The 15,987-nt window shown below is 47.2% G+C and overlaps 1 protein-coding gene across 1 annotated transcript in view; it reads left to right on the forward strand.

Moving 5' to 3' along the window:
* Positions 1-15,987, forward strand: part of SEC63 (SEC63 homolog, protein translocation regulator) — a 1,285,673-nt gene that overhangs the window by 313,922 nt on the left and 955,764 nt on the right. The window contains exons 6-7 of the mRNA XM_069606555.1: positions 9,229-9,287; positions 12,494-12,544. Coding sequence (XP_069462656.1) covers positions 9,229-9,287; positions 12,494-12,544 — 110 coding nt within the window. The remainder of the gene's footprint in view (positions 1-9,228; positions 9,288-12,493; positions 12,545-15,987) is intronic.

The raw sequence follows: 15,987 nt of genomic DNA on the forward strand, positions 1-15,987 counted from the left end.
CCCCACCATACGGGCATGGCTCAGAGACCTGACGTATATAAACGAATGCAAGGAGGGTTTTGTTACATTTCTCTTGCCCACAAACCGTGCCAAAGACCTATGGGCCCCATTCCGGTAATATCTAGCGGAACTACAAAAGCCCAGACGGCACGTATTGAACCTGATATCTGAGCCTTGCATGGCTGGAAAAGTATAAAATCGATTTGTATGTGCAACAGAGTATGTGATAAATGTAACAAAATGTGATGCATGATGGTGACCGTCAAATAACTTCAAAAAGTGTATGAACTTAACTCCTTCAAGAAAATGTGAACACTGGTTCTGCTTGTCCAGGTGAGGCAGGTTCTATATTCCAGTCATTCAGCGCCTTGGCATGTATCATTAATTTCTGATGCTTGTTAATCTGCTTAGAATTACATGCTGTGCATATGGTCCGACATCCAGTGGTAACCATGGAGTATTGCTTCTTGTCTTTCAAAAGGGGACGTCAGCATTGGCGTGTCTAACACCATCCCTAAGGTGACGTGTAGTGTACCCATAATCCCTCACGCGCTGAGGTCCCTCAGATTGTTTTTTTCCGCCCAGATTACTGGTCACCCTAATGCAGAGCTCTTACATATAGATAGCGGTATTGTCATATTTATCGACTTTGTCGTTATTCCCGTTAAGTCACGTTGACATTTGAATCCTGTGAAACCACGCTGAAGACTGCTGCAGACTTTCGACGCCTGTTCATCCTAGCGGAGCTGCCGGCCTATACAGTATGGAGAGTGGGGTCACGGTGGCCATATTCTTTAAAAGTATGCCTTTCCTCTTTCACCCTCTGCTCCATGGGTTTTGTCATCGCTGTACCTGTCTTTCACTATGGAAAAGACGCCATTTAGATTTTGCCCCTCGTGTAGGGCCATATATCCTTGGAAATACGAGCAATCTAGGTGCAACAATTGTCTGCCCCTCGACCACAAAGAAGCGGGTTGCGCGGCCTGTTGACTCCTGCGCCTAAGATGCTTAAGGAGCGCTGCTTGAAGCGGTGGGCAATGTTCTTCCCGCACCGTCGCAACTGCCGAAAGTGATGGGGCACTAGCCATGACCAGACTTCTGTGTTGGAAGCCATTGACCTAACGGCGGACTGCTCTCGGTCCGAAGCCTATCCCCTGACCCCACCAGGCCTGACGCGAGTCACGCTATGGGGAAAACACCCAGCGACCGGTGCGCACACGATCATAACACCAAGCACACAACCCAAGGTTCTGCTTGGGCGGCACTGTCTAAGCGTACCAAAGCACCAACGGAACTGTCAAACTTCGATGGGATCCTCCGATCGGCAGCCTTCCTGGCAGCTGCGGCTTGCGACTGGGCAATCCAAATTAAAAGGTGCTAACACTAAAAAACACGTGGCCGTCTAAGCTCTTCAGGAGGACTCGCAGACCCGCTTAAGGCCCCGGTGGTGCCGAAATCCACCGCTCAGCCTCCGGGTTCAGCCGGTAGATCGACCAGATTCCCAGAGCATTGGCGAGAGCATCACAAGGATTGCCTCGGTAGTTAGACTGAAGGAACAGTTGAAGGAGGCGGCGAAGCACAAAGAACGGACTAGAGACGTGCCGAAAGACACGCCACAGCGTCCCGAACCTCGCAAGGACTATGCAGAGAGTCCTGTGCCTTTGTCAAGTAAATTAGGGGATACATCTCGACATCACAAGGAAGATTTTCCTCTCCTGGACCCCTCTGGTTCATCCTCATGGACCAGGGAGAAATTTGAGGAATGTATGGACAGATTAGAAAAATTATTCTGAGACCTTTCTTTTACACCTGTATCCAAGTTTCAAAGGACCTTGGAAGATCCACATGAGGAGTATACTTGTGTCCTTACAGATGATGATGCTATGGACACATATGATCAGGATGAGGATGCCACCTTTCTGGAAAGCTACAATGTGAATGACCAGATACACAATTGGGAAGACGGCCGTCAGGTTGATGCTAAACTTTTGACGTCCCCTTCTCCCATGCAGGACCCCAATGCCCTGTGCATAGATTCACCCCTCCTCCACTCCACTCCGGCCCGCCAAGCCTCCCCAGTGGATGATCAAATGGCGTTTTAACGCCATCTTGAAAAAGGCGGCTGACCATTTTCAGATCGCCACTCAAGAAGCTTAACCAGATTCTGATTTTGTGGAGGGATATACTCAAAGAAAAACCTCCGGCCAGCCAGGCCATCCGTTTGTTGAACTCTATTAAGAGGAGATTAGCACCTTCCTTGTTGACACCAGCCCAAACCAGGGTGGTCAACCCTAGGGTGGAAAAGTTGTCTCGTTCTTCTCCGTCTACCCTGCCTACATCAAGGGACATGCTACTATAAATTCTTTAGTGGTCACCACTACTAGAAAATGGGCTGGTGTTCCCCTGTCTGCAGGAGAGGCGCTGTCACGACTACAACCCCTCACTTACACACATCCACTTCAGGGATTTCTCAGTCAGGCCACAGACTAATGCCACATTATCACAACTTAGTATCTAGGAATAGGAAGGGACTCAATTGGGCTCAAGCATGGCACTCTTGGCACAATCACTGAGCTCAGTATAATCCTGATCACACCCAACATGGAGGATTCCATTCTGCCTCTTTGGAAGCGGTCTAGTCTCTGGGTGTGGCTGGCTATTTAAGCCACACCCAGGTGTGTTCCACCACTTCATGTTACTCTGCCCAAGGCAGCTGAACGCTCACTGTTGCTCCGCGGCCCATCCTGTGGACCTCCGAGTCATCTCTCCGCTCCGGATTCATCAGCCTTCCGGCAGCCCTTACCTTCGCGTTCCGCGGCGGGTCCTGCAGTCGATTCGGGTTTCAGGATTTCACTGTTTACAGTCTTAGTTCCGCAGCTGTCTGGTCCTCATTCCGCGTCGGCTCCCGACTCTTCCTCTCGCGGCCCGCGGTTTCTTCTGCTCCCGGTCTTCTGTTTCCACGGTGTACGCGACGAGGTACGGAACTCAGCTACCTCCTCCCGGTCCTGCAAAGAAAAGAATGAGAAGAGTTGGCAGCAATCCAATTGCGCGTAAGAATTAAGCATGCAACTGAACTTGAATACAAGGCAGTGTGCAGAACAGCTCTTATTACAGCACTCCAACTTTGCCCATATGCAGGCATGCAAACGTCACAGAGAATACTGAACATTCCACTGTTGTGGTGCATAGAACTAAAGAAATACACTTGAGTGAAGCAACTCAGGAGTCATTGGAGCAGCACACAATTGGGAGTGCAAGGCGCTAAGGGCATCTGCATAGAAGGTCCCCCAATAGACTTCACGCCAGTGAAATAACTGGTGTCAGCCGAACATTGCGCCCCTGCTGACCAGAGCAGCAGGACGGAGAGTCCCCTACCTCATAACACAAGGTGAGCTCACGTGTAGGGGTGGGACCACGGGTGTGGGAGGAAGGGGAGGTCACCTGCTGAATTCCACGTAGAACTAACACTCCTTACCTTATCTGTATTCTGTTCATAGACTCTCTTGCCCTGGTGGAGCAGTCAGTACCATAGCAGTCAGGTTCCCCATGGCCCGGCATTGAGATTCCAGGTGCTCCTGCAGAGTTAAGGTGAGCGTAACAGGCGCCACCCGATAAGGCGTCCAAGAAACTATATGCACTGGGAAAGAGGGTTACAACGTCTGCTGCGTAATAGCTAATAACACCACGCTATGTGCAGCTATGCAGATGTCCAGGAAGTGCCAGAACCTACACGGACCAAGTTGCTCGCCATCGTTTCGGAAGGCAAGCAAGTCAACCAGAATGTGCTCAAGAACACTCTAAACGCTGCAGAGACAGCGGGAAGAACCCTGGCACAAGGTATCTTGCTCAAGCGACATCCATGGCTGAGGAACTCCAGTTTCAAGCCGGAGACCCAAGCAGCCCTCATAAACAAACCCGTTGAGGAGACCAACCGGTTTGGCAAGGCAGTGGACGATGCACTGGAAACAGGCATGAAAGACTCAAGTCCCTTCAACAGATTTCCCAGAAACCCTCTCCTCAGAGAGGAAGCGGCTCCCGCCGGTTCTTTCGTGGGCAATCTTGTTTTCCCCAGAACCAGTATAATATAGGCAACAACTGGAATTTGGGACAAGTGTCTAATACTTCCACCAATTATCCACTCAGAGGACAGAGGCGTGGGAAAGGTAGAGGATGAGGTTACAACCCCACAGGCGCCCCGGCCTCTGGTCAGAAATGACCTACCGGTGGGTGACCGTCTTGAGTACCAACTGGTCTGTTATCCCCTACCATGCCACCCTGGAGGGGGGGAGATGTATAACATCTTTCCTTACTGCATGGGAGGGGATAACAGACCAGTGGGTACTCAAGACAGTCGCCCACCGGTGCTGCATAGAATTTACCTGACCACCCCAATTCAGACTGCCAAAATCAAGACGTCAGACGCCGGACCACCTGTGGATCCTGCTGGAAGGAAAGGACGCCGTAGAAGTCATCCCTATTCTACAGGTAAACAAAGGTATTTATTCAGTGTACTTCCTTGTACCCAAAAAAGGATCTCAACATATGCCCTGTGCTAGACTTGCGCCCAGCGAACAAGTTTGTCAAACCGCAAAAGTTTTGTATGGTCACTTTACAGGAAGGAATCCCGCTGTTGAAACAGGGTCATAACATGGCAACACTGGACATGAAAGATGCATACTTTCATATTTCAATGTTGCCTGCGCACAGAAAGTACCTAAGGTTCATGATAGAGGACAAGCACTACCAGTTCAAAGTACTCCCCTTCGCCATTGCCTCGGCACCAAGGGTGTTTAAAAAGGTACTGGCAGTAGCGGCAGCACACTTGTGCAGACTATCCATCCCGGTTTACCCTTACCTCGATGACTGGCTCATAACAGGGGAGTCCCACGAAACATGCCTATTGAACACGCAGAAGGCAACAGACCTCTTTCAGTCTGGGATTGACCCCAGTCAGGTCAAATAGTTTCTAGGGGCTCTAATTCGGACGAAAGGCAGCCTCGTCTTCCCCTCCTGCGAGAGGTTTCAAAACATGCTGTTTCAGATCCCTCAGTATGTAGCCAGTCGGGAAGCGACAGTACGCAAAGCCATGCGACTGTTGGGAATGATGGTGTCCTGCATTTATTTAGTTCCTCACGCGCGTCTGCGTCCCATGCAAGAGTGGCTCAACAGCCAGTGGTGTCAGGCCAGCGGACAATGGGAAGATTTGTCTCGCCAGCCCTCGTTCTCTCTCTGCAGTGGTGGTCGAGGGAAAACCTCTTGAAGACCTTCACCACCCTTGCAGTAGAAGCCACTCTCACGGCCGACGCGTCTCTCCCGGGGTGGTGGGGGGGGCTCACCTGCTTCAACAGACGGCGACGGCGAGTGGTCCCCACAAGTAGCATCCAACCACATAAATCTGTTGCAACTATTAGCGGTATTCAAAGCACTGAAAGCCTTTCAAACACAGTTTCTGGGGAAGACCGTCCTGATCTTGACAGACCGCACCACAGCCATGTACTACCTGAACAGACAAGGAGGCACACTCTCCAGGGCTATCCAAGCTGTCCCAAAACATCCTGTTGTCCCCACACGTTCCAGCGGAACTCAATCTTCTGGCAGCCGTGCTCAGCAGAGATTTCCCACTGCCCGTAGAGTATGAATCGTGACTACACGAACACATTGTCTCCAACGTTTTCGCAGATTGGAGCTTCACAGAGATCGACATGTTCGCAACTCTGGAGAACGCTCAATGCCAAGATTATGCCTCCAGGTACCCACAGAACCACTCCAAGGGGAACGGGCTCTGGATAACATGGTCGGGGAGATGTGTTTACTCTTCCCATTCCCCCCCCCCCCCCCAACCCCGGACTCCCTTACTCAACAAGATTGTGCACAAGATGCACCAGGAACCAGTCACCATGATATTGGTGGCCCCCATGTGGGCCCGCCAACCCTGGTTCTCATCTGATGGAGATGTCCCTCTCCCCTCCTATGAAGCTGCCCTGCCCGTACAACATGTTATCTCAGGACAGGGGGGAAACACTGCACACATGCCCGCAAACTCTGAACTTAGCGGCCTGGCTCCTGAAATCATAGAGTTCAGACACCTTCAACTCCCTCAGAGATGTATGGACATACTCGGGCAAGCAAGGAAACCCAACACCCAATATTGCTAGTCCAGTAAATGGAAACGCTTCATTATCTGGTGTAATGCCAAGTGCGTCAATCCCATTGACTGCTCTCCTACTCACATTGTATTGTACCTGACTCACTTACTAGATTAAGGCCTGGTTTTTAATTCCCTGAAGGTGCACTTAGCTGTTCTCTCAGCCTACACTACGTCACAACAAAAGGTGTTGTAGTGGAAAATACCAGTTATCAAGGCTTTCATGGAAGGTGTTCAGAGTATTCATCCCCCCCATTTCAAACCCAGCTCCTGGATGGGACTTAAATGTGGTTTTCACTAGACTCATGGGGTCCCCTTTTGAGCCTATGCACCAGGCAAGTCTTAAACACCTTACCTATAAGACAGTCTTCCTAGTGGCTATCACTTCTATAAGAAGGGTTAGTGAAATAAAGGCCCTTTCAGTACTAGACCCATTTGTTACTGTTCAGAGAGAAGGTGGTTCTGTGCACACTCACCCTCGATTTGCACCTACATTTATTTCCATGTTCCACATGAACCAGTCAATAGAACTGCCCACTTTCTTCCAGAGCCCCTCTAACGTGGCCGAAAGAAGCCTACACATGCAAGATGTGCACAGGGCAATCACGTTCTACCTGGAAAGAACTAGACCACTGAGAAAGAGAAACCAAGTTTTAGTTTCATTGGCGGCTGGCAGAGGACGGGATCCTGTCTCCAAGTCAGCAGTCGCAAGGTGATAGTCAAATGCATCACACTTTATTACACTCTTGCTAAGGGAGAACTGCCCTTCAAGCCTAGAGCACATTCTACTCTGGGCACTGAGGCTTCCATAGCATTCATTGCAAATGTTCCCCTAGAGTCCATTTGCAAAGCGGCAACCTGGAGTTCTGTACACACCTTTACAAAACACTATTGCCTAGATACTCCGTTCTATGTCGGATTCTCAGGTGGGACAAGCAGTACTAAGACCTCTTTTCACTACTGTTCCTTCTCACAACCCACCTCCAATTCCGGGTACTGCTCGCTAGTCTATGCACAGCATGTGATTCTAAGCAGATTAACAAGCATCAGAAGACATGCATTACTAACTGTAATAGCATTTCTGATGATGGTATCTGCTTAGATTCACATGCGCCCACCCTTCCTCCCCGCTCTGGTGGAAGGAACATAGACGTCTTACTATTTTCTCTCTTATGTACTCACTCGCGATAGTCCTTGGGCTCCCTCATGGCAGAAAAAATACAATCTGAGGGACCTTGGCGCGTGAGGGATTTTGGGTACACTACACGTCACGTTAGGGATAGTGTTACAGACACTCCTATGCGGACGTCCCCTTTCGATCCTCGAAAGACAAGATGCAATACTCTGCAGTTACCACTGGATGTCAGACCATATGCACAGCATGTGAATCTAAGCAGATACAATCATCAGAAATGCTATTACGGTGAGTAATGCATGTCATTCAACTTTTTTAACAGAACTATTAAAAATGGGGCACGGATTTGCATATAGGATGATATTTGGGGTTTGTTGTACAGATTTTCAAATTCTGAACGTTTGTAATCCATTGAATCATTCATCACCCCATTTTCACATAGTTATGTTGTATGCATAGACTATAGAGATTCTTTATTTGTTGTAATCGATTTACTAGTGAAGGAGAAAAGGAAAACCTGAGTTGTTGGAATGTAAGTTAAAACTCTTCCTAGATGGAATAGTGTTTCCTCTTTCAATCCATAGCTATGGCATTATTATGCAATAAGCAGGGGGCCCCTCTAGGCACTACAGGTAAACCATTGTAGGATTAGCTGCATCTGGAGACGCAATTGACAGTCCTGCCTCACTGATATGCGATGCCTCTTTAAGCTTTCCATGTGCCCCATAGGTGACTGAACAGTAGACCAGACACATGTGTGGAATTTATATTTCAAGTGGTTTATATGGGAACTGTTGCAGTGCAGTTGAAAAATATTAACTGAGGAAGGCAAAAAGTGCAACTCCGTGTCCGGTTACTCCAGTTGTCTCTAACCAAAATGCAGGGGTAACAAAGTTCCAAAAAGTCTCTCTGGGTTCAGGTATTCATCGGATTTCTCCTCCCACTTCTTCTTTCTCTGATCCCTACTTTCTCATCTTTCCCTTTGCTTTCTCCACCACCTCAGCTTCACATATTCTTATCTGTGTTCCTATAGTCTAGTTACCATATCCGTTCTTGGACAATTTCTTGATCTCTCTACCAGCTCCTTTATCCTTAACCAACCCATGTGTTCAACTTCGTTCGCCTCCTCGGTGATCTATATTCAGTCTTCTTCACCCCTTTCGACCATCTCCCTCGCCCAAGTACCTCTTTAATTTCTCCTTTTGTCTCCTTCACTTTCTTTGCTCCTCCGTAACCATCCACCTTCCATCCAACAGCTCTCGGCCTCTTCACCTCCTTTGTACTTCTGAAAACCACCCTCCTCTTTACTACTGTTGCCTTCTGCACCACCCCTCCCCCAACCCCTCACTTCACCCTTGCTTCAGGCACCTGCCTCTGTTTCTCTTGTGCTTCTCTAAACTCCCCCCAACCCTCTTTGGGCATCTGTCTTTTCCACCTTCTGTGTTCACCTTTCCTCTGTCTTCTATTCACAACTCCCCTCCTGATATCTATACTCCACCCCCTCAACAACCCCAACAACCTCCTCCTGGTGTACAAGCGTCTCCTCCTTAGCAACCTACCCAACCTCTGCCTGTAATCTCCACCAATGTTCTTTTCGTCTCCCCTTCCATGTCACCTGAAATCATCAAGATTCTGCCACCATAAACTCTTGGAGAACATATGCCACACATTAACTAGTCCTTTGCAAACAACATATGCATAATAAGAACAGTGACCACAATCTGAAATAACCTCTAGCTTGAAGAGCTGTGTAATCATTTGCAGGGTTTGCTTCATGGACAACAATTAAACTGGCATGATATGAGAATAATCTAGCTTCCTGATCATCACAGCATTTAGTTGGAGTCCAATGGTGTTTGGAATCGTGATTTCTTGAGTGGAAAATGTGTACTATATGTATATTGGTTAAAACATTCTTAATTAATTTTAACTGCTTTATCCTCACCAGCTACAAGTTTTGGTATTGCCTTGCCAGCTTGGATTGTGGACCAAAAGAATTCTATGTTGGTAAGTCTTTGATTAATTGCTGAGGTTGTCTTCTTTTCTTCATTCAGCACTGACTTAACTTGTAATGAAACCTGTAATATCAGGATTTGTGGTAATTATCATTTCCTTCTGCTTGTTAACTCAACATTGATGGAGACCAGTGGCATAATCCCTTTTTATCAAGGATATGATATGGCATTTATAGCATGCCTGTACACAAGTGTTTCTAGGCGCCACAAGACAAGGGAGAGAAGACAAATGATCCTACTAGGCCTTGTGTCATTCGTATCGTGCAAGTGTGACAACGCAAGTTGTGGGTGGGGGTGTGCAAGGGAGAGGGAAATAGGGAGCGTGTTCAGGGCATCAGGGAGGGCAGTGTGGCTCTGGGTACATGCAGGAGACCTTGGGGGGGGGGGGGGGTGTTACAGTTACAGCCCCTAAGTGTGCGGTAGGCCGGCGGCAGTGATATGATAGTTTATTTATATAGCACCTATACACAATGTGTTTCAAAGCGTTTCAAGGTAAGGGAGGGAACAAGGGAAAATGAAATTACATTCTTACAGGCCTTGAACAGCAAGGATGTGAAATTAACTATCGTACTCTGCCTGACGACATTTCAGATAGTGCAAGAGCTAAGACATAGATAAGGAAGGGAGGGGGAGAGTGGGAAGGAAATGTAAACGGACAGGCGACAACCGTACTTGACCTGACGACATTTCTGGTAGAGCTGGAGAAAAACAAGAAGTGAGGGAGAGGGGTGCAGAAAAGGTAGAGGAGGAACAAAACAAGCGACTATCGTACTAGGCCTGATGACATTTCAGATAGTGCTGGAGGTAGGGTGGGGGGGGGGGAGACCAGTAAGGGGAGGGAGGAGGAGACAGACTAGGTTGCTATCATACTAGGTCCTGGGACAATTCTGATAGAGTAAGTGCATAGAAGAAAGTAAGGGGAGGAGATGGGGGGGGGGGGTGGGGGGGAAAGGAGGAGATAAGCAGTCAAAAGAGGAAGCAGTGCAGAGAAGACTGGTTGTGGAGGAGCCTGGTACCCGGTGAACTCTGGGGGTACCAAGCACCCAGTTGGCACAGCAGAACAAGTAAGTTAACAAGGAAGCAAGGGAGAGCAGGCAGAGGAGAAAAAGGAAGGTCTTGAGCGGCTTCTGGAACTTTTTAGGTGGGCCGGCTGAAATCTGAAAGCAGCATCAAGGCCATTCCAGAGGGAGGCACCTGCAGAGGAGAGATCTACCCTGCTCTGCTTGGAGAAGCATCAGAGTTTGAGGTATCTGAGCAAAGGGTTCTAGAAGGAAGGTATTTCGGAAGAGAGTTGGATGTATTGCAGGCCATGGCCCTGGCCCCAGAAAGCCTTGAGGATGATGTTGAGGGTATTGAAATTGAATCTTGCAGCCACTGGGAGCCAGTTGAGAGATTTCAGGACTGGAGAGAGATGATCCCTGGGCTTGAGGCCAAGGATAAGTCTTGCAGTCCAATTCTGGATTATTTGCTAAGGGCGAAGAGTAGTGAGGCATATTGAGAAAGAGGCTGTTGCAGTAGTTTCACCTGGAGAGAACCTGGGCTCTGCAGACGGTGAGAAAAGGTAGAATACCTTTGAGGAGGTACAGCTGGAACTGGGCCTTCTTTACAAGGTCCATGTGAGGAGAGGAGGAGAGTGGAGTCGAAGATGACAGGAAGGCCTCGCAGGAAGGCGAATGTAGAGGGCCCAAAGAGTGAGAGAGCGAAAGCGGGAGCAGGGAACCAATGAGAAGCATCTCAGTCTTGCTGGCATTAAGGCACCAGTCACAGGCACCAGGAACATTCCAGTCCTGTATCGCCGATAGACTGTCAGTAATGAGTGAAGGTGGAGAGGAGGCTGAGGGAAGCCTGAAAGAGAGCAGAGTGCCATCCCCATAAAACAAAGTTAGACCTGCTTGATCTCTTCCTTCTCCTATAAGTGGCCAGATAGACATTGAAGAGCCAGGGTGAGAGCATAGAGTCCTGGGGTACAGCACAAGTGGAAAAAAAGGACCCAAGTTCGACCTGGGAGGGTCGGTCCAGGAGGAAGGTCAATCACGCCAGGGCCTCATCTGTGATGCCCAGGTTCTCATGGAGTCAATTGATCAGGGTGGTGTGAATGAGCGTGTCGAAGTCAGAGGAAAGGTCAAGGAGGATGAGGACAGAGGGAGTGCTGGAGTCCAGATTAGAGAGCAGATCTTCACGGGTGTTCAGGAGAGCAGTTTCCATGCCTCTGGCTGCTCTGAAGCCAGACTGATGGTCATGGAGACAACCAACAGATTCAGTGTGGAGAGTAAGCTGGGAGATGGCCAGCTTTTCCAGGAGTTTGCCCAGGAAAGGAGTGATAGAAATCGGGCAGTAGTTTGTTGGACAGGTAGGATTGGCAGAAGGCTTTTTTAGGAGGGGGTGCACAGGGAGGGCTTGAGGGGAGCAGGGAAAGATCCAGGGGCGAAACAGTGATTGCAGATATCGTCCAAGGCTGGAGCGAGGGTGGCAGTGGGGTCCTTGATGGTGATGGTTATGGAAGAGCAGTGGAGCACCTATTTAGACGACACTTTCATAGATCAGACTGGTCTAGAAACATTGTTGGTGTTATCAGTGAGGAGGAGAGGGGGAGAGGTGGCCAAAGGGGGCTTGAGCATGATGGAGGAAGAGGAGAGCGAGGACAGGATGTCCTAAGTTTTAGTGGTGAAATGTGAAGCCAGAGCCGTACAGAGGACCTGGGAGGGAACAGGAGAGGGGGGAGACTGCAGTAGGAATGGCCAGCTCCTTGCAGATTTTAAAGAGTTCGACTGTTGTTAGAGGCCGCAGAGATTTGGGCTTGGATATGGACAATTATACCATTACTGCGACAGATGAAAATTTCAAGTTTTTTCTTATTTTTGACCCCCTTTTCACTGCACATATATATATTTTAATGTGTTGGGGTGTCTAGGGGTGGGGGGTTGAGGTAAAATCAGCGCCGTAATCACCGATCTTTTTATCATGTGAACGGTTTCTTGTTAATGAGATTTTGAAGTATTTGTTGATTATATTAAATTGTATTCCAATCTTTTTCTATGATGATATTCAGAACATACAATGTTTAAACCAGTGTTCTATTGCAACATATTGTTAAATTCCACTTTACCACTTTTGTGATATACAAAACATTTGGGTTGGCTTTGAGGAAGTTTTGTTAGCCTATTATAACGCAATTTTTATTTTTTTATTTAACAATAGGTGTTGCTTGTTTATGGATTAGCCTTCATGGTCATTCTTCCAGTTGTTGTGGTAAGTAAAAAATGATGTCCCGGCATGTTTGTTTGTATTCATGTTTGTTTCATCAGAATTTGTTTTCGGGTTCAATGAATTACTTTGAAGAAAACACACACACATGTTTGTACTGGAGTGTTAACTGTATTGCATTACAGTATTGCATTATAATTTATGAAGTGCAGCTAAGGCCTGTGGGCGTCTGGGCGCTGACACACAAAAAACAGTTGTTCAGGAGGAGAGGATCAAACCGCAAGAGAAACTATATCCAAAAGAAGTTTTGAGAGCCCTGCGGAAAGGCAGATTCTTTAGTTTCCCTAAGGGACAGAGGAAGCCCATTCCACGAAGTGGGAGCCAGGACTGAAAAGGAGCGGCCCTAGACATGCACGTTGGTAACTGGGCACTTTCAAAAGCACATAAGAGGAAGAAGGAAGGGCCCTAACCAGATGATGCTCCAACTTGTTTTGCAAATAAGTGACTCCAGTGCCATGAATTGCTCGGTGCGTCACTCAGAGGATTTAAAACTCCATTCAAGCCTTAATCAGCAACCAGTGGAGTTGACAGAGCAGACCCCTAGACTGGGTCAACCTGACTAGCTGTGCTGCAGAATTTTGCAGTACCTGCAGCCGCTGCACTGGTTTAGGCTGTTTGAGGTAGATCCCGTTAGAATAATTAAGGGAGCCCATAATCAATGAGGTGACTAACTTGGTACGGCAGTCATCCGGAAGAAAGGGGAGGATCTTCTTCAATACCTTAAGTTTCCCGGACCCAGTGTTCCATACTGCCGCTATCTGGGCTTCTAGGGAATCGGAGGGAAGAAATGTCGCCCCTAAACCTTTCACTGATGCACTGTGGGTAGGGCAATGGCCAAGGTAGTCGGGCCAACACTGGGAGCTCCAGGTATGAACAGCCGTCTGGGGACCGAACACCAAAACTTTTATCTCCATTGAGCTTCAACCAATTGGCAGACATCCATTTGCAAACATAAGATGGGCAGTCTCTCAATTTTCAAAAATGCTCACTGGCAGGGGAGGCCAGTCTAAACGCCATCTGACTATCGTCGGCATATTTATAAAAGTGGACCCCTGACTCCGAGATAAAATCTGTCAAAGTACGCAGGTATAAGTTAATCAAAAGTGGAGAGAGAGCCGAACCCTGCAGCACCACACACGACAGAGGAAGAATGGGAGCAGGAAGCTTGAAAGAACAGTCTTGAGTGCCGTCGCCAAGAATGAAGAGAACCATGTCAGGGGGAATACCCGAGATCCCTGGAATAGAGAATAAAGTCCGAGTGCTATAAATTGTCCATACAGGGGACCACACAATAAGGAATCGGAGGAGAGAAGAATACAATTCGCTCCTCATTCGTTAATTCAATTAGGAAATTTTAAGAATCAAGTCTACAAAACGTGTAGAAAAACTGTTATTCTCTATTAAAACTACAGGTTAATTAAGTCGACCTTGTACATAATCTTGTAAAACCATACAAATAAACAGAAATATATGCAACTATCTCAACCATATGTACACACATTTATTTTTTATTTCAAATGACTTTAGGACATACAAAGTACTACACACACAATGCAAATACTAATTCCTAAGCAATTCATTTGATGTACAATTTGCTAATTTAATCAAAACCTATTAAGAACACTCATCCTAAAAAAAATACAGGCTAGTAATAACCCAACATGTTTCATTCTTATTAAGCCATTCTGTTTTAATTTACGAAATTCTTCAGGGGATTTTCTGTGGTTATTCTGTTCGCATGGTGATGGAACTTAAACAAAGGATGTTTTTCGATACTTTTCAATTCTATGGTCACCTGTATCATGAAGTACATATGAACAGCTTTTAATTAGTTGTCCATTGTAATTTAGAGAATAGAACGATTTATAGCATAAGAGCCTAATAGTCTTCACTGAATACAGTGCCTCTATTTGTTCTCACTTACCTTTTCAATTAATTAAGAATCAAATTGGTGCAGAAGTTCAATTTCTCCCTTTGTGGTCTACCTCTGGGGACACAAATTTGTATAACTTAAGGTCAGTGCCAAGAAATGTCACTGCGAGCAGTATATCCGCGTTGGCGCAGTTGCTTACTTGGAATGGTGCTGTCAAGTAGCTAATAGGTGTCACTTTCCAAGACCGGAATAGTCTTCAAGAGCGTTAGTTTGCCGTATCAGGGTATCGAAAAAAAGTAAAGATTGCATGTATCCGCAATAAATTCAGAATAACTATTTCTAGTTCGTTGATAATTCGCAGATTACTACAACGTGCGAAGCGTCAGCACATTTAAAATAGTTTAATTGTAAGCATTGTATTCTCCTCTGCAAATAGGATGTAAAGTGAAAAAGTGCTTACTTTATATTGTGGCTGAAAAACCATCCGTTAATTAAACACTCTTTAGCCAGTGTTGAATGCGGCCAGGATACTTTAAATCTCAGCTACCTGAGATCCCTACCTTCTCCAAACAGGTCAGGAGAATGCCATGGTCCACAGTGTCAAAGGCTGCAGAGTGGTCAAGCAAAATCATAACTCTGACCCCTGCACGCTCCTGAAGCCAAGCTGAGTCATCCAAAAGGGCAACCATGACCAACACCATCCCCATCAGGGGCCTAAAGCCTGATTGGTACGGGTGCAGGCAGTTGTTACCTTCAAGAAAATAAGAAGAGCGGAGTGACCACCACCTCCATAAGCTTCAATAATACTGGCAATGGAGAAATTGGCCCGTAGTTTTCAATAATGTTAGGGTCCAAATGGGGCTTTTTTAAAAGAGGGATAACCAACGCATGCTTTGAGGAGGTTGGAATCTCCCCAGAAGCAAATGAGTGTTGAAGAGCAGCAATGAACGCAGGAATGGCTCTAGGGGCTAAAGCCTTAAAAACATGAAGCGGAACAGGGTCAAGAGGCGAAGCTGATTTAAGTTGGCTCAAGACTCTGGCCACAGTCAAATCATCTAGAGATTCAAACTTAAAAGGCATGATTAAAATGACCACCTCCTGTTTAGTAGGAGGGCTAACCTTTAGGCCCGCCAAACCCGATGTATGGTACTCGTCACTAATAGCCTGATGAATGCGGCTGATCTTATCTGAAAAGAAAACACTGATAGCCTCACATTGCACTTGAGAATCAGGTGCTGTCTTTTACCATCAGATGAAGAGCAGAAAGTTCTTCAGTAACTTTGAAAAGCTCCCGGGAGGACCATGTTGCCTCTGTGATCCGATTAGCATAGAACTTGAATTTTTCTTGTGATAGTGTAACACTGCGTGTTTATAGGCTAAGCAAGCTTCTGGGTCGTACCCGGTCCGCCACCTCTGCTCCAAACAGCGGCACCCTTGTTTACAGGCTTGCAAGCTATCTGAAGACCAGGGTGTGGAGGCTTAGACAACTGAAACCGTGACTCTACTGGTGCTAATATATATACTTTAGTCACGGCTTGAAGTAGTCGTACAGGGG

Source organism: Ambystoma mexicanum, chromosome 4p (assembly GCF_040938575.1).
Source record: "Ambystoma mexicanum isolate Mex_15411 chromosome 4p, UKY_AmexF1_1, whole genome shotgun sequence".
Lineage (NCBI taxonomy): Eukaryota > Metazoa > Chordata > Amphibia > Caudata > Ambystomatidae > Ambystoma > Ambystoma mexicanum.